Source organism: Triticum urartu, chromosome 4 (genome assembly GCF_003073215.2).
Source record: "Triticum urartu cultivar G1812 chromosome 4, Tu2.1, whole genome shotgun sequence".
In the NCBI taxonomy this organism is placed as follows: domain Eukaryota; kingdom Viridiplantae; phylum Streptophyta; class Magnoliopsida; order Poales; family Poaceae; genus Triticum; species Triticum urartu.
The window spans coordinates 6,467,079-6,492,182 of record NC_053025.1 but is presented as its reverse complement, the minus strand read 5'-3'; the positions used below and the strand labels follow the sequence as shown (position 1 = coordinate 6,492,182).

At 47.5% G+C, this 25,104-nt stretch overlaps 2 protein-coding genes across 3 annotated transcripts; one reads left to right on the top strand and one right to left on the bottom strand.

Moving 5' to 3' along the window:
* The first annotated feature begins 673 nt into the window (after nucleotides 1-673).
* On the top strand, nucleotides 674-4,418 carry LOC125553359 (histidine-containing phosphotransfer protein 2-like). 2 transcript variants are annotated; one of them, XM_048717152.1, is made up of 8 exons: nucleotides 674-814; nucleotides 1,620-1,703; nucleotides 1,813-1,949; nucleotides 2,045-2,113; nucleotides 3,142-3,213; nucleotides 3,589-3,661; nucleotides 3,799-3,819; nucleotides 4,051-4,418. In XM_048717152.1, exons 1-8 carry the CDS (start codon nucleotides 674-676, stop codon nucleotides 4,084-4,086), a joined length of 633 nt encoding a protein of 210 aa, XP_048573109.1. In that variant the 3' UTR covers nucleotides 4,087-4,418. The 2 variants fall into 2 exon arrangements, with proteins under 2 accessions (XP_048573109.1, XP_048573110.1); XM_048717153.1 differs by lacking the exons at nucleotides 674-814; nucleotides 3,799-3,819 and having other exon boundaries at nucleotides 1,529-1,703; nucleotides 4,051-4,416.
* A 12,426-nt stretch (nucleotides 4,419-16,844) lies between these two features.
* LOC125553358 (histidine-containing phosphotransfer protein 2-like) lies at nucleotides 16,845-19,854 on the bottom strand. Its single transcript, XM_048717151.1, has 6 exons — nucleotides 19,760-19,854; nucleotides 19,538-19,674; nucleotides 19,382-19,450; nucleotides 18,069-18,140; nucleotides 17,544-17,616; nucleotides 16,845-17,150 (listed from the first exon to the last, which is right to left on the bottom strand). The coding sequence occupies exons 1-6, from the start codon at nucleotides 19,817-19,819 to the stop codon at nucleotides 17,115-17,117; spliced, it is 447 nt and encodes a 148-aa protein (XP_048573108.1). The 5' UTR covers nucleotides 19,820-19,854; the 3' UTR covers nucleotides 16,845-17,114.
* Between the last annotated feature and the right edge of the window lie 5,250 nt (nucleotides 19,855-25,104).

Genomic DNA, 25,104 nt, shown 5'->3' with positions numbered 1-25,104 from the left:
GTGTGTGGTTGGATCCAGTTGGGATGCGGGTGGGTTGGCTAGCAGTGCCGGCGATCTTCCGGAGACCAGGGATCAATCCTTGCTTCTCCCCTTTTCCTACTCTTTTCAAAATAGTTCGTGCGCGAATGTGCTGGCCCAATTACTGTAGAACCTTCGGTGAGACTTCGTACCATCTCACTTAATGCAAGATATAGTCACCGAGTTCAATTGACCTCTCTCGTGATTTAGAGCATCTCTAGCAGATACCCTATCCCATTGCCCGCCCATATATTTTCGGGCCGGAACAGAAGCGGTATATTTGGACCAGCCAGTAAAAAAATATACGGGCGGCCCCAAAACTGCCGCTTCGGCCGCTATATGTCTGGGGAGGGGTGCGTTTTAGGGTTCCCGTGTCGGATAGGTCCGCCCCCTCCGCTGCAGTCCACTTCCCCTTCGCCTTGTTCTTTTCTTAGCTCCGGCGCGCGCATATCCGGACAGTTTTTCCCTCTCAAGCGCTGATCATGTCAGGAGAAGGCCGCGGACATGGGGGCCGCCGCCGCCGCGCAAACTTGACCGGCACGACGCGGAGGCTGGCAGCTCCATCCGGCCCGCCGTTGAGCTGGGCGCTCGGCGCAGGCACAAAACCACGGTGCCCTCTCCCGCAGCAACGGCAACTGCATGTGGCAGCACATCAATGAGCTCCGAGCCACTCTGGACAGCGACGAAGAAGCTCCACGAGGCGGAGATCACGCACCATGCCGCGAAGGAGGTGCTGGTGGCTGGCAAAGAGGGCACCGCCGAACACTTCGAGGCGGCAAAGGCGGACCACGAGCTCGCCTACACCCTCTACCGCTCGGCGTGCGAGTTCATTCTCGATGTGAGGCCGTGGGCTGCTGCCGTTCCTCAGTCGATTAAATTTTTAATTTTACTCTGTCCGTGTGAGTGATGAACTCCGGCGAGGTCTGGACTATCTATGTAACAGGAACATGTTTTAAGTTTAAGTTTTAAAATTTAAGGTACTATTTACGGTATCGATTCTGCGCCGGGGATGAACTGCCCGCAAAATTGTCTTAGGGCGAAATGTAAAACGATTTTGCGGATAGAAAATTTAACAGACTTTGCGGCATCTGTTCTGCTAGAGATGCTCTTATAGTGCGGCATTGTGAGCCAGGCCAAGCCCGTCACCCATAGCCCAAGTTCGGCAAGGTTCATGACATAATCTTAAACCCAACAAAACCCACGCACAAAGCATTTTTGTGCTTAAAAGAAAAGAAAAACCACGCAGGGGCCACGCACGACAACCAGACAGTTCACACACACAAAAGTAGAACAAGAGTATCGCGGACGAACGACGGAACCATCCAAAGAACACGCCCTACACTCCATCTCCACACCATCTGGCTGCAGCTGTCGTCCTCAACCTGTAGCTGCATTCATGCACTGCACGCATGCATGCCGTCTCCAAGGCTCCAAGCTCGATCGTTAATGGCCAAGCAAGTAGAGGTAACGTAGCACTCGCCGCCAAACGCTTCTGCGGGAGAGTCTCGTGCGTCCGGCCACATAAAGGTTTCCTTCCCCTGGCTACTCCTTCATTACCACTACATCTTCGGATCCCTTCAGCAGGTGCGCTCTGCCACCAGATCCACTCCAGCACCTCCTCGACAATGGCAGCTGCCGCGCTCAGAGAACGGCTGAACAACCTCGTCACATCCATGTTCGCCACAGTGAGTCCATCCCCTCGTCGTACCATGTACACCTCGGCCGTGTGGTTGTTCCGGTGGCTGGCTGACTAGTCTATCTTTGCCTTCTCGTCATGTGATGTGATTCATCTAGGGCATGCTGGACGAGAATTTCCACCAACTGCAGTCCATGGAGGAGGATGGCACCGCAGCCCGGGGCTACGCTGCCGACATGATCAACCTCTTCATCAAGGACACCAAGAGGATCCTCAACGACATTGCTGGCCTGCTGTCCGCCCCCAATCCCTCCTCTCTTCCTCCACTTCTGTTATCTCGGCTGGCTCGGCTACTCATCCATCTTGTCTTCTCTGCTTTGCGATTCACAGGAGCCAACCCGTGGTGGACTACGACATGGTGGACGTCCTCGTGCGTCAGCTCAAGGGGTCCAGCTACAGGTATAATGATGATAAACCCTTTCTTTCCCTGCTCAGTTTTAACTGTATATATGATTGTTTCTGTGTTGCATCCATATCGTGTGATTCAGACATGTTTGTCATGGGCATGCCGTTCGTGGTGTCTACATTGTCGTGTAGCGATAAGTAGAATTGCCGAATTTAGCTGTGCTTCTTTTAACTGATGTACCAGTATTCATGCCAACGGAAAAGTTATGGCTTGCCGATTGAGAAATACTTTGTCGCGTTGTAAAGATTCTTGGTATTAATCATTTGCTATTTATTATGCGGAACGCCAATGGTAGTTTTTCTGGTTTCTTCAGGATTCTCCTCAGGTGTGTCGGCGCGGCATCGTTTGTGGTTGTCGTATACACTCAAGTATAACAGCTGAGTTTAGTTGTGTCATTACACACGAATATAATTATTCCTGCCATGGCAATGTTATAGCTCTGAAAGGAACAATTTGTCGTCTTGCGGACATTTCTAGTAGTAATGAATCTATTATTTACCTAATGGAATATTCTAGGCCGGCAATAAAAATTTAGGATTCTGCAAACGTTTCTGTATCAATGATTTGCTATATTCTACGTAACACCAATCGTCATTTTTCTGGTTTGTCCAGTGGCTACTAGAAAAACCGAGTACTGTATCGACGTTGTTTCTTTTTCGATGTGTTGGCACGGGGTGTGTACGTCATGGGCATGTGGCTCGTGTTGATCGCGCTGTCATATATCAATAATTAGAAGAGCCCAATTTACTTGAGTTTTGTATAATGGAATTGTCGATATTCGTGCCAACGTGATGGCTCGGCAAGTGAGACTTTGCCGTATTGTAGAAATCTCCAGTACTACTGATCTACTACCACATTTAGCTAATGCTATTTGTTTTTTAGGTTTATCAAACAATATATTGTGTCGATAACCGTGATTATTATCGCTAGTATGGTTATGCGGATCAACATGGCACAATAGCATTTAATAAGCTTGAAAATTTCCTGGTGTCCTGATCTTCCTCTTCTTTGTACGTATCAGTGTTGGTGCTAAGAAAGTGAACCTATCCTGCATGCAATTCCGCCGGTTCAATGAGCCAAGAAGCAAAGAAAGGTCAGTACTTAGTACCTTATTATATATGTTGCAGAATCATTATTATCCACACTCTGTATTGTTTACATTATTGTAAACCTAAAGACTGATTTCCTTTTTTGATGGCATTATATTTAGCTCATAGCACTAACCTGCTCGTTCACTTCATTTGCAACCATGTGATTGTATTACTCGGTTCACTATCTAAATATGCCTCTTTGATTATTCTACTGTAACTTGTTAGTTATAGACTTACGTTTATAGCATGACTAAATCTGAGATGACTAGAGTTTTTTTTTTCCAAGCAGAGGGTTATGATTTCCGAACCACTGTTAGTTCAGTTCACGTGATTACTCTGTCCAGAATTTGACTGTGTGGTATGATGCATTATTCCAGGTGCCTCATGGCGTTGGCTCTTGCTTGGAGTGAGTTCTGTGATGTGCGAAGCAAGTTCGAGGCTATGATGCAGGTAGCCCCTTAAGTGCGTATGTTTGCTTTGACTTCCAACTTCTTACTAGTATCATATTCTAAAGATTGGACATGGATCCTTTAAGATAAAACAGAAAGAACTTGATCTGATTCTTGTTGATGTTGATATTTATCTAGATATACTGTTTGATTTCTGAGGTATCTAAAATGTTTCTGTCTTAATTTTTGTCATCACGATTCAGTGGCTATATGAGGTAGTCCGAAGCAGTATGATTTCTTTGTTTCTCAGCGTAAATTAAACTTAGCCAATTACTGGAATATGGTATCAACCACCTTGTAACATGGGTGATTTGTGAAATCTTGTGACTTGGCCACCAATATGCACCTTAGACATGCCGTAATAATTAATCTGTTCTTCTTTTGATGAAGCTGGAGGAGCAGATCGCAACATATGGTCCTAAGTAGTAGCTATGGAAGGAAAAAGAGCATAGCTACAAGTGACCCCTCCCATGATGGGGTGTATGTTTCTCTCCAATGTAGACAATGTTCAATAGGTGTCTGGCTTTGGAGGGTGATTCTGAAATAATGCGAGGAATCTTGCGTAGGAACATGAAGAGGTGGGCAATCTTTAAATTACCTGGTTGTCAAACAAAACATGTTGTTATGTGTCAATGTCTCTGTCAACTTACCTGGTTGTGTCCGCTGGGCTGCCGCTCCATACAATATTTAAACTCTCTACCTGGTTGGTTTTTCACTGGTGGATTGGTTTTGTTATATGTTGTAGGCTCTCCCGTCTCTTTACCATCTTTTGGAATGCCGACGTCTCTCCTTGAACAAGGGGAAAGTTCTGTTGGTTATCAAATACTACACTAAAGTGAGTGCATGGCTTGATCTTCAGATTATTTTGTTGGTTGGTACATTGTGAGTGTCGCTTGCTGACCTCCACCACCTCTAGAACCTCCAGAAAACCATCGCTAGAGAATAAACTAGCTCTGGGGGCGAACAAGATACTACTAGGAGGAGGAGGTAAGGATGAAGGACGATGTGTGAAATGGTGTCTGGTAGAACATGAAGAGGGCCACGAGTCAAGTGATCTATTGGCTGGAGCGGCGGGGTGGCGTGAAGCACCGGAGTCTCTGGGTGCCTTCAAGGCGTTTCTCGGCAGTGTTGTCCGCCAGGGACTCGGTCACCTACACTTAGCATGCCGGCCACAAAACCGTTAATACCAATATGCCATCTACGCGATCAAGTAGAGAGCACCAGTGTTCGTGCCCTCTATGGCTTCCGCGCCTAGATCACCAAATTCTTGACCCCCTCGATCTTCTACCATGACAACATTTGACACACCCTTCACCCTTCTCTCCCCGTCCTAGAAATATCTCATCCTCCCCTCCCCCCACAGAGTTGGTGCATTGTTCGGTGATTTTTTTTTTGAGAAGGAGGACATCCCACGGCCTCTGCACCAGAACAATGGATGCAGCTATTTTATTAAACAGTGCCAAAACAAAACAAAGTCGGCAATTCAGTACATCTCATGGAAGGAGCGTAAAATAAATTAAAATAAAAGAAGGCCACAAATAGCGAAAAACAGGACAAGATGATAAACACCTATCCTATTATTGGACCGCCATCCAAATCGGTTGTAAATATCCCGTGCTACTGTCTCCCACCGGTTGCACCCAGTAACCAAAAGCTCCCTGTAATCCATATGAGTGAGTAACAACCACATACGGATCCAACTAGTAGCTCTGTAAAATCTGCAAAAAGTTTATATTTTTTTATTAGAGATCATATCATTTCTGCAGTTCCATATAGCCCAAAATAATGCGCATATTCCTATCCGAATACGTCCCGCAGTAATTGGCTCCACTCTAGTTAGCCATGTCCCAAACAACATGTCAATGCTAATTGGAGGGTTAATATTAAAGGCTATATGAATCATGCGCCAAAGAAGGTTGGCAAGAGGCAGTCGATAAAGTGGTGTTGTATTGTTTCATCCTGGTCACAAAAACAACATCAATATCTACACACCCACCTATGCTTTACCAGATTATCTTTGGTTAGAGTCACTTCCTTGTGGACAAACCACATGAAGATCTTAATTCTCAAAGGAATTGTAATTTTCCAAATATGAATAGATCTCGTGATTGGGCTAGAATCAATTAAGTCCAGGTACATAGATTTCATCATAAAAGCACCATTCCTAGTTAACTTCCTGTGAAACTCGTCTGTCTGATCGAAAAGTTGAACATCCATCAACCTTCGCACAAATGTAGCCACGAACTCATTTCCCCACTAGGGACCTCCTGAGCTGGATGTTTAAAGGAGAAGATTGTAATACTGTAGCAATGTAAGCCTCCTTACGTTGTACAATATTATATAATGTGGGGTATTGCAATGCTAGAGGCATCTCCCCTAAGCATGTATCCTCCCAGAATCTGGTTGTTCTACCGTCTCCAATAACAAATTTCGCTCTGCGAAGGTATCCTTCGTCCTCATTAGCACCTTCCAAAACAGCGAGTCATTAGGTCATACAACAACCTTGGCTAAAGACTTAGTCTGTAGCTACTTATTACACAGAGTCTGTGTCCACATACCATCATTCTCAACTGATAACCTATATAACCATTTTCTAAGTCACTACTAGGGAGGAGGAAGGCGGACCGAGGAGGGGCCGGCGAGCGGCGAGTGGAGAGAGGACGGAGGAGGAGGCCGGTACCGAGTCTAGCGAGGAGGAGGAGGTGACGGCGGTGCAGAGGGAGGAGGGGCGAAGGGGGAGGACCGGCGCGGTGGGGGGGGGTGGTTGAGGGGGAGATCGAGTGAGTGTGAGTGGATCGGATAGAGGAGAGTGAGGGGTGGGAGATGGAATGGCTTAGTAGTAGCGCGCCATAGAGAAATGCGCTACTGCTAAACGGCCTAGCAGTAGCGCCTTTCACAAAGAATGCGCTACTGCTATGTGTCAGCATGTAAAAATAGACATCAAAAATACATTGATCATCAATGATCTTTTTGTGTACAATCTGATTTTCAATCTGAGTCCTCACCGGTTTAGGAACCGGTGAAGACTCATATTGCGGCCACAAATTCTACACATAGAGTTCAATGAAGACCAAGAGCTTGTGAAAATTTGAGAAGTAACATATTTAAGGTGGTAGAAACTCTCTTCACGGAGCGAGATGGGACTAAAATTTTGTAGTAAACTTAGCAGTAGCGGTTATTGCGGAAATGTGCTACTCCTATGGTCCGTAGCAGTAGCGGTCTTCGTATTAACGCGCTGCTGCTAGAACTAGCCTCGCGGCGGTGTCGTGGCAATTATTTCAATAGCTACTGCTACTGCTACATTTATTTTAGTAGCAAGTTTTGTGTGCGCGCGCTACTGCTATGTAGCAGCAACGCCTTATTTTAAAGCGCGCTGCTGGTAAGATTCTGTGTATAGGCTTTTCCCTAGTAGTGAGTAGTCATTTGTTCTTAATATCCAATTTCTCAATTCCTAAACCTCTCTTTGGGTCTACAAATAATATACCACCTGGTAGTCTGTATTTTGTCTTAACTTCATCACGTTGCCAGAAAAACTAGATCGATAAAAATGTAACCTTTTTCGTACCCCTATAGGTACTTCAAAGAAAGATAATAGAAACATTGGCGTACTTGTTAATACTGAATTTATTAACATGAGCCGACCTCCGTCAGACATAAGCTTGCCCTTCCAGCAGCTTAGCTTCTTCTCAAAATTGATCCTCAATGCATTTCCATTCTTTATTAGATAGTCTAGGATGGTGAATTGGAATTCCTAAGTAACTAAATGGCAAGGAACCCATTTCATAGCTGAACAATTTTCTATATGCGTCTTGTTCGTCTTTGGCTCTTCTAAAGAAAAACAATTCACTCTTGTGAAAATTAATTTTTAACCATAACAATTGTTCAAAGAGGAAAATAACTACTTTCATATTTCTAGCCTTTGTGAGGTCATGTTCCATGAATATAATAGTGTCAGCAGCGTATTGTAGAATGGATACCCACCCATCAACTAGATGAGGGACGAGACCACCAACTTGATGCTTGTCATTGGCCCTACCGATAAGAACTGCCAACATGTCTGCCACTATATTGAACAGAACATGAGACATCGTATCCCCTTGTCTTAAGCCCTTGTAGATCTGAAAATAATGACTTGTGTCATCATTCACCTTAATCCCCACGCTACCTATTTGAATGAAGGAGTCCACCTGTCTCCTCCAGGTTTCGTCGAACCCCTTCGTGTGCATAGCCTATTGGAGGAAGGGCCATTTAACCTTATCACATGCTTTCTCGAAATCCACCTTGAAGATTATCCTCTTCGAATGGATTTCGTGAAGAGTTTCGTGCAAGACCACAACCCCCTCGAAGATGTGTTTCCCGGTCATAAAAGTAGTATGACTTGGTTGTAACACCAAATGAGCAATCCATGTCAGCCTATTTGTGCTGACTTCAGTAAAGATTTTGAAACTCACATTCAAAAGAGAAATCGGCCTGCTCAATGCGCACAATCTCCTCCTTCTTTGGGAACAACGTCATCGCTCCAAAGTTAAGGTGGAAAAGTTGCAGATGACCGTTGAAGAAATTATGGAACAAATTATGGAACATCGGCATGCGGTCACCCTTTATAATGTGCCAGCAGTTCTTGTATAATTATACCAAGAACCCATCTGGTCCGGGTGCCTTATTCTTCTTCATTTGTGTTACTGCCTGAAACACCTCTTTCTTAGTGAACCACGCAGATAAAATCTCATTTTCATCCGTCCTAAGCTGATGTATATCCCCAACTGCGAGCTCGTCGAGCAACACAAAGTTGTGCTCGGTAGGTTCAAAGAGTTTTTTTAATAATAGGTTGATATGTACAACTTTAGATTCTCATGCAAAACTACCATACTTCATTCTGCTTGAGCTGGATGATTTTATTCTTTCTATGTTTCCCAGTTGCAATCATGTGGAAAAACTGAGTATTGCCATTCACTTGGATGACTTTTAGCACTTTAGCTCTCAAAGCCCGTTTCATTTCTTCTTCTCTAAAAAGAGCATGTAATTTCTGTTCATCCTCATTTTTAGCGGCCTGCTCGGTCACGTGAAGCAGGTTAGATTTTGTTTTAGATCTAACACACCAATAAGTTGAATAATACTATCTTTTCTCACTTGTAGATCCCTCTTTCATTTCTGGCCCAACCCTCAAGAATTGTCACAAGTGTCTAATCTTATTCTGCCATCTTTCGACGCTCGACTGCCCACCAGTATCCTTGCACCATTTTCTTGCAATGAGATCTAATAAACCCTACCTCTCAAACCAACTTAGTTCGAAAGAGAAGGCGTTCTTATTGCCCATGTGGGTCGCTTCACCTGAATCGACCAACAATGGTATGGTCAGAGACAAGGTAGTCAGAGTCGGGATTCGGAGTCGGATTGATTTTTCTTAGACAGAATCGAAACGTAGTATCGAGTCATGGAATCAAGGATTCTACTAGATTTACTCAAATAAGATATTTTGTATCCATGGATGAAATTTATATGGGTTCTATAGAGTTTTGACACTAAATATAGAGCAAAGACGTACACATCAATGCTAGTTCCATTCCACTTCTTTTTATGGCTAACCTACTATTAGCTTGGATGTATGGAACATATATGAGGCAAATATATAGAACATTGAAATCTTCGACGCACGATATTTACTTACGGGTTTTTTAGAATACGTGAATAGCCGATCACTTGTATATCCGCCCTATAGTGCCGAACCTTGAAGGGTCTTGCTCTCCTTCTCCGATCAATCTTGACGCATCCTCCTTCCCACACCAATTCCATTTGTTGACAAGTCTGATCCTCAATATTGATCTAGGTTTTGAGAGCCAGCTCAAAGGTGTCGGCGGCTGAGCATTTGAGCTTGGGAGGGGAATAAAGGGCCATGAGGCATGTGAAAATGGTTTGGATGATGGCATACTGTTGTGGTACAACTAAACAAACGACTTAGATAAATTAGTAGAATCGGACATAGTCCATCGCATAGTCGGGATTCTACAGTTTTGTACATGATTCTATGATTTGGATCGCGAGTCAACATGGATTCTACCTGATCCGGATTCATAGTGGGACTTGGGTCGACATGGTTCTGTAGGATCGTGAAGTCGTAGGATTCTAGGAGTCGAGTCGGGATTCTGACTACCTTGGTCAGAGATTGCCCTTTGTAACGCCTGCACCGCTACAAGTGGGAACTTTTGTTCCCATTCGACATTCGTAAGAACTCGGGCGAAGTTCTTATATGTTGGATTAGGAAGCGAGTTCACCCACATCAACTATCTACCAGTAAGGTCAATCTCTCTCAGATTAAGACTCTCGATGATCGTATTAAACATAAATGAACATCTTGCATCGAAGTTGTCATTGTTCTTTTCTTCTCTTCTCCTAATTATATTAAAATTCTCTCCTACTAGGCTCGGTAACATTTCGTCCCCACAGACCCTTACAAGGTCAGCTGGGAAATCAGGTTTAAACACAGGTTGAGCCGCTCCATAAACAACTGTTACTTGTGAGCTGCGTTGGGATTTTCCTCAAATAGGGGGCGAGACGTATAATTTTTCATAATGTCATCAAGGAGTTTTGTAGCTTCTCCCAATGTAATTTTCATAAAAGTGCTAACTACAGCAGAGTCTAGAAGATTTCTAGAAATAAAGTTTAGCCCCGCATAGAAATTTTGTATAATCACCCATAAGCTTAAACCATGAGTGGGACAAGTCCTAATCATTAATTTTATTCTCTCCCATGACTATGCAATATGTTCATGCTCAAGTCACTTAAAATTCATACTTTGATTTCTAAGAGAAATAATCATAGCGGGTGGAAAATAGTTGGAAATAATAGCATCCTTCCACTTATGCCAATAATCAATACTATTTCGAGGCAAGGATGAAAACAAAGTTTTAGCACGATCTCATAGTGAGAACAGAGATAATTTCAACTTAACAGTATCATTATCCATATCGCTTTTCTTGTGCATATCACATAATTCAACGAAAGTATTAAGATGGGATGCATCATCATCATTAGGACTTCCAGAAAGTTGTTCTTTCATAACAAAATTTAGCAAAGCAACATTAATATCATATGACTCCCACTAGTGGAGGTAGGAACAATTGGAGTAATAATAAAATCATTATTATTAGTATTAGAAAAATCACACAACTTGGTATTTTATTGAGAAATAGCGACAAAGCAAACTAACGAGCAAGCAAACATATTTTTATGTTTTTGTAATTTTTATGAGAAGTGGGCAGATGAAAACGAGAGGAAAAGGCAAATAAAAAGTAAAGGAAGTAAATGATAATTTGTCTAAAGGTACTTGATAGGTTTTGATGATGTCTACCCGTAACGGCAACAAGAATTCTTCCTGCTACTTGTGAGCTGCGTTTGGATTTTCCCCGAAGAGGAGGGGAGATGCAGTACAATAGAGATAAGTATTTCCCTCAGTGGGAACCAAGGTTTATCGAACCAATAGGAGAATCACGCAAAGCCTCGTGAATAGCACCAGCACACACAAAAGCAAATACTTGCACTCGTTATTAATCCACTTGAACTCATTACTTGCAAGGATCAAATCTTGTAGTGGTAGATAGATAAATTGCAAAGCAAAATAAAAGAAATAAAATTGTAGCAAAGGAATTTATGTTCTTTATATATGATTAAAGTATACCTGGAGGCCATTGTTTTCACTAGAGGCTTCTCTCTCGAACACATAACATACGGTGGGTGAACAAATTACTATTGTGCAATTGATACAAAATCACATAGTTATGATGATATTCAAGGCAATGATCATGTATATAGGCATCATGTCCGAGACAAGTAGATCGACTCTTGCCTGCATCTACTAATATTACTCCACCCATCGACTGCTATCCAACATGCGTCTAAGGTGTTAAGGTAACAAAAACAGAGTAACACCATAAGCAAGATGAAACGATGTAGAAAAAGTAAATTCAATCAATATGAATAAACACAATCTTTTTATCCTTAATGGCAATGATACAAATACATGTCATGTCCCTTTCTTTCACTGGGATACAGCACCGCAAGATTGAACCCATCACAAAGAACTCTCCCACTGAAGATAAATCAATCTAGTTGGCCAAACCAAACAGATAGATCGGAGAGAAATAAAAAGTTATAAAAATCATGCATAATAAAGTTCAGAAAAGACTCAATTACTTCTCATGAATATTCAGATCATAAACCCACAATTCATCGGATCCCAAAAAAGACACCGCAAAAGAAAATTACATCAAATTGAACTGCAAGAACATCAAGGAGAACATGGTATTAAAGATCAAAGAGAGAGAAGAAGCCATATAGATACTAGCTATGGACCTGTAGGTCTCTGGTAAACTACTCACGCATAATCGGAGGGCAGCACGAATGATCTAGAAGCCCTTTGTGATCTCTTCCCCCTTCGACAGAGTGCCAGAAAAGGCCTCCAGATGAGATCGCGGAAGAACAAATGCTTGCAGCAACGGAAAAGGAGTTTCAGGTGGCTCTCTATTCATTTGGGAATATTTATGAATTTCTAGCGGCGGAATTAGGTCAAGAGGTGCTACGGGGGGCCAACAAGCTCAAGGGGCGTGCCCTACAAGCTTATCTCTCCCTCGTAGCTCCGCTGGTCTTCTCCCGAACCTTCTCGGGCCCCTTCTGGTCTAATAAAAATTAGTCCAATTTTTTTTCATGTTGGACTTCGTTTGTTATCGCTTTTCTGAAAAGCCAAAACAAGCAAAAAATAGGAACTAGCACTGGGCACTAGGTTAATAGGTTTGTCCAAAGAATGATATAAAACTGCATATAATAGCATATAAAACATCCAAGATTGATAATATAATAACATGGAACAATAAAAAAATATAGATATGTTGGAGACACATCAACAACCACCAAAGCCTATCTGAACCCATCAATTTTTGACCTAACCCTGAACTTAATGGAATAATCACCTTGAATGACATTCATCATCTCTAAAGTTTCACACTTAACCCCAAGTAAAATCCCTCCAGATCATCTCCTTGGGGGTAGGCAGCGCCAGTCAAAGTCTATACCACCTAATAAGGTGCCGAGAAATTGCGAAGTGAAGTTATGCCTACCCGTTTCTAGTAAGGCAACAAGATCTAGTTTGTGTTCAAGTGACACTTCCGTGAGGAACCTTCTTTTAGCCAACTTCGCTAGACCTCTGCTATTCCAAACGATCCATTTCATTTGTCATCATGGAATTTTTTTCTTTAATTTGACTCACGCACTTCTACAAATTGCCGATGCAGGATATACCTTCCTCTTCCAGGAACATTTTGGTTTATCTTACACCCCCTCCATGTCCATATGACCGGGAGTAGTTTGTGTAGTGCCATATACCCCTCTTGCTCCTTTTCATCCACCTCAGCCTCTACCCACGAAGTGGGTACGAGGTCCCCGGATGTAAGCTCTCTAGTGCAGTAATCCTTGAGTTATTAATCTCAGCATCGTTCATAGGCCACATAGCCGCAATGTTACAAATCAATTCTAAGGCTCTCTCAGCTTCTAAGTCTGACAACTCATTAACTGATTTTGCATTTTCCTTCCCGTTAGAACTGAGAGAGATCCCTAAGTTTCCCGCATTATCAATTATATCGTGTTCTGAAAAAATGAAGGATGGAACAACTCGTATTAATGTACATACCTGTAGTTTCTTAGATATCATGAAGCTTGGCTGCCATATAGCACGCCCCATCTACAGATCGTCAGCATCACGTTGGGCCTGGATCCGGTGACTAACGCGTCTATCACTAGATGTCAGGTCCATAATCCCTCCAAAATCAATCACATACTCCATCGTCCTCTTAGCCTGGGCACTGACTCCTGCTGTGCACCCGACTGGACTCTCAATCGTCACCGTGGGAGAAGGGGACCGGGCGAGCAGCGGGTCTCCCCCACCGGCGTGTTCGACCTCTCCTTAGGGGCAGCGGTCGAGATCTCCACTGCATGTGTCGATGAAGAAAGCGCCTCTGGTGGCATAGAAAAAATCAGTGGTGAAGGGGGAAGGTATAGGGCCTCTTGCCCACGACTCCCCTCCGCCTCGTCCACGGATGAAGATTCGCCCGTTGCAGAGACGACATTGTGGGCTGCACGGAGACATCCTGTCTCAAGGCCGTGTCCGTCGCTGCCAAAGCGGACCCAGTCAGCAGCGGCCCCGAATAGATTGCCGTCGACAACGGCGGCAAGTCGCGCTCCTTATGATCATCAATCTTGACTCTATCTCATCAAAGGAAAGTGGGACCCAAAGATGCACCAAACGATCCAAACCTCAGCGTATTATCGGCGTCGACGGTGGTGCCACTTCCTTTGTAGAGTCAGCTGTCTGAGCAGACTGTCCCTCAGTCCTGTTAGCGTCGCCGCGCATACTATGCTGTGCACCCTTATCCATGTTCCCAGTGCCATCATCATCTCAATATTCATGTCCAGCCCCTCAAACAATGGAGTGTCCTCAATCTCAATTTCCAGGTCATACATCACACCTGCATGTGTCCATCTCACCACATCCGAGACCGGCTCAATGTCCACCACACTGACAAGCATCCGAGCTATACCGTGTGCGCGAGTGAAAGGCATGTCAACTCGACCAGTCTTGCCAATGATTTACCCAAGACTCCTAGTTACCAAAAAACATTCCGAGGCTTCAGTGGTGCCCCCGAAAAATGAACCCAGATCTGGGAAAGAGGTGATCCCTGTGGCTCCTTCTGCTTCCAAGCATCAAATCCTAGAATACAATTGCTACTAGGCACCCTGCACAAATTGAACTTAAGCAGTGGATTTAAATCCTCTCTCTATGGGAAATCAATCTTATAGACCTGATCCTCAAGTTTGACAAGAGCCCACTGGAAATTGCTCGGGGCAAGCTCTCGAAGATGCTGCACAACTTGCGCCTCTATCATCCATCCATGCATCACTTTGATCACACCCGTAATTGAACTCTCCGCCGTAGGTGCAAGCAAAGTGATGCCTAGTGACTCAAAAAACATAAGTTCGGGGCAAGAAACCCCATAGATGGTGACCACCGGCTTTGTTCCCAGAAGAAGGGGGCACTCCCATGTACCATGCTTTGGTCTAAGGCATAAATCACATAGATCTATCATGCATCCGGCCACAAAATGTCTCGGTTCTCCGCGACGGTTATAATTCAATTTACATTTCTTTCGTGCCCACTTCATAGCACTTTCGCCCTCAAACTTGTCAGATTCTTTGTCATTGGTGGAGTCCCGAACCTTCACCGCATCTGGCTTGGTAACAATAAATTTCACTGTGGCGAGAGTCCGCATAGTGTCGATGACAGCACCTGACAATGCCGGTGGGGTACCGGAGCAGCCGCCCCCGAAGAAGCCTTTGGATCCATCGAAGTCGTGGCCTCAGAGGTTTTTGCCGGTAGTGGAGGTGGATAAGTCGAAGGTGGCCGCCTGCCACCCCCTACCTCCACGGTGACGGTAATTGGGGCAGGAAGGCTCCTCCACGAAGTTGCACGAAGGACCATAGAAGCCTCGGCCAGCCTCGCAGTCATTCTGCCAAGCGTACCCGCGCCCTCCGCCAGCCGAGGACGACCGCGGTGCTGACCCTCCCATAGGCATTATAACCATCGCCCCCCACTGTCCACGGGGAGGATTGCGGCTGCCATCCGAGGGACCGTAGAACTCTTGCCCCAAGCCGAAGTTCTGACTTCGGCCAACTCCTTGAGTAGCGACGCTCATGGCCAACGCCCGCCTATCCCTAGCAGGTGGCGCGCGCCACTGCGAACCGTCGGTTCTAGCCGGCGGCGGCTGCCCGTTCCCATGGCTGGCCATTGCTACCATCGCAACCACAGGTGCCGACGAGATCCTGGCGACACGCCCCTGCCTTAGCGAAGAAAAACCAGGGTGAGCAATATGTCAAACCCTAGACGCCGGACGTGCATGAGAATGCACAAGATCCAATGCGTTTGTGTGCAACGTCGCTGGGATAGCACCGACTAGGCCAACGGCCTGGGCTACATACCATATACCCATTATCATTCGAGCCCAAGACCGCGGTTGCTGCCTCCGTCGCACATTGCCACCTTTGCCACTCGGATATCCTCAGTCCCGACGACCACCTACGCTGCTGGCTGCATCGCCGCACGACCCTTCTTCTTATTTTTTCTAGTAACCATCATCGAAGAATCCGGCAATATAAAACAAGATAACGTAGTTTGTGGGAGACTTACCTTGGGAATCGGCCCTTTCCAAGGCTTGATCATCGACGCCGACTACCTTTGAAGTACGCCCTGGTGAGGTCAAGTCACCTTGTCATTGTCCTTGTTACCATTGCAACACACCTTCAGCGTCGACAATCACATGGACAGCGGTGACAAGATCTGCAGCGTCACGACGGCCTTGGAATCGCACTAAGTCTTCATCCTCGCACCCCTCCGTGAAAATCCAGAAGAGGCCCCCGATCCGCCAGAGATTGGGCTTGGGATTTGGATCCACCGCCACCATCCGATAAACCACTTCCTTCAATTCCTTTGCCAGAGACATCGTAGTAAGATCCACAATATCGATCGGATCCGAATCACGCCGCTGCCCCTGCGTGATCGGACAACCAATAGAGATCTCAAAAACGTCGATCACCATGTGTACGCCTTCCAACACATGCTCGTCTCCCCGTAGGTACCGCCCCACGAGAATGTCCTCCTCTTCATCTCTCACCGTAATCCATCGTGACGTAGGGTGATGATTGAGGATTCCCCTGCAGCGATCTCCCGTTCCCCCGATGAAGGAGAACAAGGCCTGCCACCACATCGGCTCAACTAGCTCCGGTGCTCTAGGCACATCACGCGCGCACGCCGGTGCCGGGGAGCCGCCACCCTCCGGCAGCGCAGGCGCAATTGCCAGTTTCGCCTGGTCCGTCATCAACAGACCGTCTGTGATGGCCACGTGGCAGGGGACTGTAACGAGTCTGGTTTTCTGGAGGTTCTGATGGTTGTGGAGGCTAACCAACGACACTCACATTGTACTAGCCAACATAGGACTTCTAATCTCAAGCCATGCACTCACTCAGGTGTAGTTTTAGAGAACCAACAAACATTTCCCCTTGCTCAAGCAGAGGCACTGGCATCCTGAAAGACAGTAAACAGACGAGAGAGACAACATCGTATGACAAAATGAAGACACCATTAACCAGCCAACTAGGTAAAGAGTTCACAAATTGCATGGGCCGGGGAAGCCCAACAAGCACAACCTGATATAGACTTGAAAGAGACATAGACACATGACAACGATTTTTTTGAAGATTTGTGTGACTCGAGTTCCTACACAAGATTCCTCGTGTTATTTTATAACCGCCTGAAAGCCAGACACATGTTGAATATTGTTTGCGCCTTCAGAGATAAATACACCCCATCATGGGTGGGATCACATGGGGCTATGCTCTTTTTGCTTCGATTGCTACTACTTAGGACCACAGGCTGCGATCTGCTGCTCCAGCTACATCAAAAGAAGAACAAATTAATGATTACAACATGCCTAAGGCACTGTGCATAATGTTTGTCAAGTCACAAGGATTCACAAATCAGCCATGTTACAAGGTGGTCGGTATCTTATTCCGGTCGTTCGCCAGGCTTATTTTACGTTGAGAAACAAATAAATTATATGGCTTAAAACTACCCAATATAGCTACAGAAATGTGTTGACAAAAATTAAGGCACAAACATTTCAGATACTTAAGAAACCAAACAGTATAATAAGATAAATATCAATAGCAAAAAGAATGAGAACACATTTCCCTTTTTATCTTAAACAATACATGACCGATTTGTAGAGCATGACACTAGTCAGAAGTTGGAAGTCAAAAGCCAACATAGGTACATAAGGGGCTACCTGCATCATGGTCTGGAACTTGTTGCACACATCGCAGAACTCATTCCTAAGAAGAGACAACGCCATGAGGCACCTAGAATAATGCAAAAATACCACATTGTCAAATGCTGGAGAGAATAATTAAGCAAACTGAATTGACATGGTTCGAAAATCGTAAGCCTAGGCATGGAAAAAATATCTCGAGCCATCTCAGACTTAGTCATGCTATAAACATAAGTCTAGAAAAGTTACAATAGAACAATCAAAGAAGCATATTCAGATAATGAACAGAGTTCTGCCATCACGTGGATGGAAATAAAGTGAACGCTGGTCCTTAAGAATATTAGATTAGTATGAACATAGTATAGTGGTGTAAAAGAGGAAATTTGCCAACAGCTTTACATATGGAATGCAAACAATACAGAGTGTGGAGAATAATTATTGTGCAACATGTATAGTAAGCTACTAAGTGAATAATTCCTTTTCGAAAAAACTAAGTGAATAATTAAACTGAAACACATATAATAAGGTACCAAGTATACTGACCCTTCTTTGCTTCTTGACTCAATGAACTGATGGAAATACATACAGCAGAGGTTCACTTTCTTAGCACCAACACTGATACAAGCCAAAAAGAGCAAGATAAGGACACTAGAATTTTCTCAAACTTACTAAGACAGTGTTTATTTCCAGGGACTTATTGGTCTAAGGACTTAAATAAGTCTCTATAAGTCCCATCTAAACCAAACAGGAGGGATTTATAGGAACTTAAAGTAGGCATTTGGGACTTATGAAATAAGACTCTCAAGGAGGGACTTATAGAGACTTATAGTTGTAATATGGTCTTATAGAGACTTATAAGTCCCAGGAACCAAACAAGTAGGGATTTTTTAGGGACTTGGGACTTATAAGTTGGGACTAAAAAAATTCCTAGGACTTATGAACCAAACAGGGCCTAAACGCTGTTGCTGTCATAATAATGTTCTCAAGGAGCCATTTTCTCTAACGGTTGTCAACACAGTAAATTGTTTGATCAACCAGAAAAATAAATAGCACTACCCTTGAACGCAATTGTACATGTAGTACCAGAGATAATTACAACACGTTAAAAATTCCACTTGTCGAACCATAACATTTGCATGACTATCAATGATTTAGTTACAAAAAACACAACAAAATTCGGCTTTTCTAATTACAGCTATACGATCGTGCGAGCTACACGAGCCACATGCCAATGCCATACACACCCGATGCCAGCTCATCAGAATAAAGACAACAGCAATAGTGTGGACAAACTAGAAAAACAACCATTGTCATTACGTAGAATAGCCGATCATTCAAATGTTTGCAGAAAGACAATTTATTATTGCGAGCCTAGAATATTGCCACTAAGTAAATAATAGATTTGTTAGCACTAGAAATGTCGGCAAGACAACAAGTATTCCTTGCGGATCTATAGCATCGCCGCTGGGACGAATACACAAACAGAACTCAGATCTTATACTTATGTATCCAACAGTCGCAAACTTCACCGCGCCAACACATCTGAACATAAACTTGGACAAACCAGGAAACTACCATCAGCGTTACACATATATAGCAAATAATTAATACCAGTAACGTTCACAACACGACAGGGTAGCCATAATATTGCCGTTGGCATGAATACCGGTACATCCGTTTCATGAAACACAAGTAAACTCGACACTTCTACCTATGACTACACAAAACGCAAGCAACAGCATGAACTGCATGCCCATGACAAGCACATCTAAATCACACCGACATCGATGCGACGGAGAACAAACATACAGTAGTTATAAATGGGTGGGAGAAAGACAATGGCTTATCATCATCACCTGCAGCTGCACCCCTTGAGCTGATGCACCAGGTCGTCCACCTTGTTGAAATCTACCACGGGCTGGTTCCTGCGAATCGCAAAACAGAGTGGACGAAATCAGTACCCAAGATGAGATGACGAAAGCAGATGGAGGGAGGAGGGGTTGGGGGCGGACAGCAGGCCAGCGATGCCGTTGAGGATGCTGTTGGCGTCGCTGATGAAGAGGTTGATGACCTCGGCAACCAAGCCCGGCGCTGAGCTGCCGTCCTCTTCCACCGACTGCAGGTACTGGAAATACTCGTCCACCGTACCCTACATGAATCACATCACATCACGAGAAGGCACAGCCAGCCCGTCAGCCCACAAGCACACCGGATCTAGATGGGGATGGACTCACCGTGTTGAACATTGAAGTGACATGGGAGTTCAGTCGAGCCCTGAGCGCGGCGGCCGACATGGCGAAGGGATCCGATGGAAACTGTGGTGCCGGTGGCGGAGTGGTCGAGGTAGAGTTGGAGGGGGTTTGGGGTCGATGGAGCCCCTTATATATCTGGAAGCACGAGGCTCTGCCCGCGGGAGACGTTTGGCTGGGAGTGCCACCATTAACAGTACAGGCACGGCTGGGAACCATTAGCTAGCTACAAGGTGGACGACGCCGGATGCAGCCAGATCGGCTCTTCCGCGGAAGCTTTTGGCGGTGAGTGCTACGTTACCTCTGCTTGCTTGGCCATGCATGAACGAGCGGGCATGCGTGCAGTGCATGAATGGAGCTACAGGTTGAGGAAGCCAGCTGCATCCAGATGATCATAGCGATGTGCAGATGGAGTAGGCTTCTTCTTTGGATGGTTCTGTCCCGATGGTCTTGTTTTTACGTACTTTTGTGTGCGAACTGGTGTCTGGTTCTCGTGCGTGCCTGCGTGGGCACGTTTTGTTAGGTTTAAGATTGATCCTATGAGCGGCCTTGCATCAGTGGTTGACGGGAGGATTTCTCAACAAAAAAAAAAGTCACGAGAGCCATCGCTTAATCAGGCATCCCGAAGGATCACGGTCCACGGAATGGCACGGCAGAGGCTCCTTCTCCACCTTCTTCTCAGAACTCCTTTCCCTTTCTTGCTGTGTGATCTTTACAAGCATGCTTGAGCTTGTATCTGTACCTTGAATCCGCCACCGAATCTACACTGAGTGAATCCTAGTGAGGTAGCTAGCAGATTCTGTTATGACAGTGTGGTGCCGCTCAGTTTTCGCACCATGGTGGATGTCTCAATTGCAAAGAGATCAGCTGTGTGTTTTCGTTGATATATAATGGCCAGGGGATTAGCCCGGTTCAAAAAGCTGCAACAGTATGAGCATCCGATCAAGGCTATGACCCGGGGCGGAGCTCTGTAGGGGCTGACCTGGGCCATGGCCCGCCCAGGAACTTGACCAAATATTTATACCTATGTGTCTACCTAACCTACCCCACGCACGCACATGCACAACATCCCCTGCTCTCCTCGTCTCATGCATACACAGCACGAAATAGTCATATCGTCCACAAATCCCATCCTTTCAGCATGTAGCCGCGCCCGACGGCCGTGGACAGGGAGCACCGGGCCCCGGAGTGCGCCGCCCGCCATCTCTGACAAGGGGATTGGCCCGGTACAAAAAGCTGCAGCAGGATGAGCGTCCAATCGAGCTCTGTAGGCTGCCAGTGCAGCCTTATTCTCTAAACCTCAAACTAACTGACGAACTGACTATGTGCGGCAGGCTTAGGCTAACAATTCACCCCCTTAAGCCTACTGCATGGCGATGACACTAAGCTTCTCCGGCATCTCCACAAACCTGATCTTCCCCAACGCCTTGGTGAGGATGTCCGCGAGCTGGCCGTCAATACCAACATGGGATTGACGTCGAGCATGCCCTCGTCTATGCACTGACGAATGTACTGGTACTTGATGTCAATGTGGTTGTTCCGGTCGTGGTGCACCGGATTCTTGCTCAGAGCGATTGAAGATTTGTTGTCGACGAAGAGCTGAAATTTCTCCGCCGAACGCCCCGTCAGGTCGGCCAAGAGGAAGCTGAGCCACACCCCAGGCATGTCGCCGCCGATGCGGCCATGTACTCTGCCTGGCATGATGAAGTTTCCACCACCTTCTGCTTCTGTGAGGTCCAAGTGACAGTGCTGCCACCAAGGAAGACAACACCAGACGTGCTTTTGCGGTCGTTAACGTTGTCGGGGAGGTTGCTGTCACGGTAGCCGACGAGTAAGGGAGAGCCTGACCCCCTCTTGTAGCTGCACCCGTAGTGCAAAGTGCCACGGATGTACGTGAGAATTTGCTTCACCACAGCCCAGTGACGCGAGCTTGGCGCTTCCATGTATCGGCTGGTCACGCTGACAGCCAGAGCGATGTCAGGGAGGGTGTTGACGAGGTAGCGAAGACATCCGATGACGCTGCGGTATTCTGTGGCATCCACCCACGGCGAGCCATCCTCCTTGCTCAGTTTGAGCTGTTAGACTATACTGTATTTGTATACCGCATGTGTGTACGCATCGCCTCTGGCATACGGTGTAGCGCGTGCGTGTGATCGCGGCGCCCTCCCGCAGCGATGGTGGCGCACGATCTCTAGTAGTGGAGCACCCATGATTCCCTGGGCTGGCGTCCTCAAAGTGTATATATGACCCAGCCTAGAGCATGATCGAGTGTGATGATCAGTTCTCCCTAATCCTCTCAGTTTACATGGTATCAGACTCCCCCGACCAGCTCAATCCATTTGCGCCCGTAGCCGGTCCTACTTCCGGCGCCATGGACGACAACCCCGCCGTCTCTCCTCGCTCCTTTCAGCAAGGCGTTGACGGCGTCCTCCAAGCCGCTCCCCTGGCTGATGCAACACCTAGGGCTGGACACGAGCCGAGCCGAGCCGAGTTCGGTCCGAGCCTGGATTTGGCTCGCCATGAACGAGCCAAGCTGGGCTCGGCTCGCTGGTTGAACGAGCCCGCATCTGGAGGCTCGGCTCATCTTGCCTATGGCTCGGTCCAGCCCGAGCAGCTCGTTTTGCCTCTGGAGGCTGGGTGCGTGGGCGTACGGGCGCATCAGGGGAGGCTGGAGCTTGACGACGTTGAGTGGAGCACGACCGAGACATGCCGGCGTGGCGAGGTCGGGCGTCTGGTGCGTCGAACGCAGGTGGCTAGCCTCCGTAGCAGTTGATCTTGCTTCCTCTCGTACGTGTGCATCCAGCCAACTCCAGGATTCAATCAACGTGATTCAAGTTTTGTACTTGTGTCCAAGAATCAATCAACAGGCTGGTGATGCGTGCATGCGCTGCGGCCGCTGGATGCGTTCGTGCGTGCCGACGCCGGCGGCAGGATGCGTCATGGTGGCATGCAGGAAATAGCTTGGCGAGAAGCGTGGGGCGGCGGCGGCGGCGGCGAACCCTAGCGGGAGGAGACAGTGGAGACGCCGCGACTCGCTAGGTTGGGCTGGTTGCGCTCCTCTGCTGGGCTGCGTGATTGCGTCGCGTCCTGGGCTTCGGCTTCAACGAGCCACCAAGCTGGACCGGGCCAAACAGGCTCAGCTCGGTCTGCCAACGGGCCCATTTCACGTGGCTCGGCTCGGCCTATTTAGCTCTCGGGCCAAGCTGAGTCGGGCCGAGCAGGAGCGAGCTCCGAGCCGAGCCTATTAGCCCGTCCGGACGTCTAACCCTAGCACCACCACCACCTCCTCCCGCCGATGCAACTGACGTTGCTGCGGTTCCTGCGGCACCGGCTGCACCACCACCTCCCGCTCTCCCCGCTCCGGTGCGTCCTTCCCAGCCTCCTTCTGCATCACCTACGCCCTCCGTCCCGTCCTCCATCTTGCAGACGGTTGACATTCGCCGCCATGTTCCCGTCACCCTCGACTTCCGTGCCAGCAACTACACGCAGTGGCGTCGCCACTTCGACACAATCGTCGACATATTTGGCCTCCGCGACCACTTCGACTCCGCAGCCGTCCATCACCACGGCGATCCAGAGTGGGACATGGTGGACCACGTCGTGGTGCATTGGCTCTACACCACCATTTCGCCAGAGCTCCTCGACGCCGTCATGCAGCCAGATGACACCGCGCTCACCGTCTGGGCGGCCATCGACGGGATCTTCCGTGACAACCAGCTTGCTCGTGCCGTGTACCTCGATGCCGAGTACCACGCCGTTGTTCAGGGCGACATGACGGTTATGGCGTACTACACCAAGCTCAAGCAGTTCACCGATCAGCTTCGGGACCTCGGGCAAACGGTGACCGAGCCACAGCAGGTCTTCAACCTCCTCCGCGGCTTGAACCGGCAGTACCACTCGGCCATCCCGCACATCACCTCGCAGGTCCTACTCCCATCTTTCCTGCAGGTGCGCTCCTTCCTCCTGCTTGAAGAGCACCGCGCCGAGCAGTCTATGCACGCTCTCGTCGCGGGCCGAGGCAGTTCCTCGACGCCACCCGCGACCCCGCCGAGCAACACCAACCAGGGGCGTGGGCGTCAGCGTCGCCGTGGACGTGGCAACGGCGGCGGCAAGCCTCCTTCGCCGTCTCCTTCGGCTCCCCGTCCTCCGACGTACCCCGCGCCGGCACCTGGTGCCAACTCGTGGACTGGCCTGGTTCAGGCCTGGCCGATGGCCTAGCGCGCGCCCGGCGCCGGCGTGCTCGGCCCACGCCCTGACACACCGCACCAGCAGGCCATGTTCGCGGCTCCGTCGCCACTGCCCCCGTCGTATGGCTACGGGGCTCCTCCTCTTGGGTATGTTGTCACCTCTCCTGGTTTCGGCAGCCCCAGAGCGAGCTCATCCATGACTTCCCACCAGGCCTGGGACATGGCCTCGCTGCAGGCCGCCCTCCACAGCGCCTCAACCGGCCCTTCGTCCTCTGGGAGTACACCGGAGTGGTACCTCGACTCCGGCACTGCGTCCCACATGACCTCCTCGCCAGGTAATCTTCTCTCTGCTCGCCCATCCTCTACTGATGCGTGCATCATTGTTGGCAGCGGCGAGCGCCTGCCCGTCACCCATGTTGGTGCTGGCTCGCTGATCACCGGCACATCCCCTGTTCCTCTTCGCAATGTTCTCGTTTCTCCTTCTCTTGTTAAAAATCTGCTTTCTATTCGCCAGCTTTGTCGTGATTATCCCATCTCTGTTGAATTTGACGCGCGTGGCTTTTCTGTTAAGGACCTTCGAAACAGGGTGGTGATTCTCTGATGTGATTCTGACGGCGACCTCTACCCTGTGGTGCGGCCCAAACTCCCCTCCTAGTGCATCTTCGTCGGCGTTGCTACGACCGACCTGTGGCACCAACGCCTTGGGCATCCCGGTGCTGCCTCGCTTCACACCATTGCTGATGATCTGCACCTGGAGTTCAGCCGCGAGCCGCCCGTCTGTCATGCCTGTCGCTTGGGCAAGCACACTAGACTTCCGTTTCAGTCATCTAGCACCACTAGCTTTTCCCTTTCAAGCTTTTACATCTTGACGTACGGACATCTCCCGTTGTAAGCATCTCAGGCTATCAATTTTACTTGGTTGTGCTTGATGATTTCAGTCACTACGTCTGGACGTTTCCCCTAAAACACAAGTCTGAAACTCTCTCCGTCCTTACTGATTTCTTTGCATATGTTTAGACCCAGTTCCAGCTTCCCATCCTTGCGCTTCAGACCGACAACGGGCGCGAGTTCGACAGCGCTGCCGTGCGCGCCTTGCTTGCCCTCCATGGGACTCATTTCCGCCTCACCTGCCTGTACACGAGC

Excerpts from the sequence above, each read along its gene's own strand:
- LOC125553359 (XM_048717152.1), top strand. The coding sequence starts at position 674 with ATGAGCTCCGAGCCACTCTGGACAGCGACGAAGAAGCTCCACGAGGCG. Across the intron at positions 2,114-3,141 it reads CTCAAGGGGTCCAGCTACAG|TGTTGGTGCTAAGAAAGTGA; the intron begins GTATAATGATGA and ends TGTACGTATCAG. Across the intron at positions 3,820-4,050 it reads TATACTGTTTGATTTCTGAG|CTGGAGGAGCAGATCGCAAC; the intron begins GTATCTAAAATG and ends CTTTTGATGAAG.
- LOC125553358 (XM_048717151.1), bottom strand. The coding sequence starts at position 19,819 with ATGTCGGCCGCCGCGCTCAGGGCTCGACTGAACTCCCATGTCACTTCA. Across the intron at positions 19,451-19,537 it reads AACGGCATCGCTGGCCTGCT|GAACCAGCCCGTGGTAGATT; the intron begins GTCCGCCCCCAA and ends TGCGATTCGCAG. Across the intron at positions 18,141-19,381 it reads CTCAAGGGGTGCAGCTGCAG|TGTTGGTGCTAAGAAAGTGA; the intron begins GTGATGATGATA and ends GGCTTGTATCAG.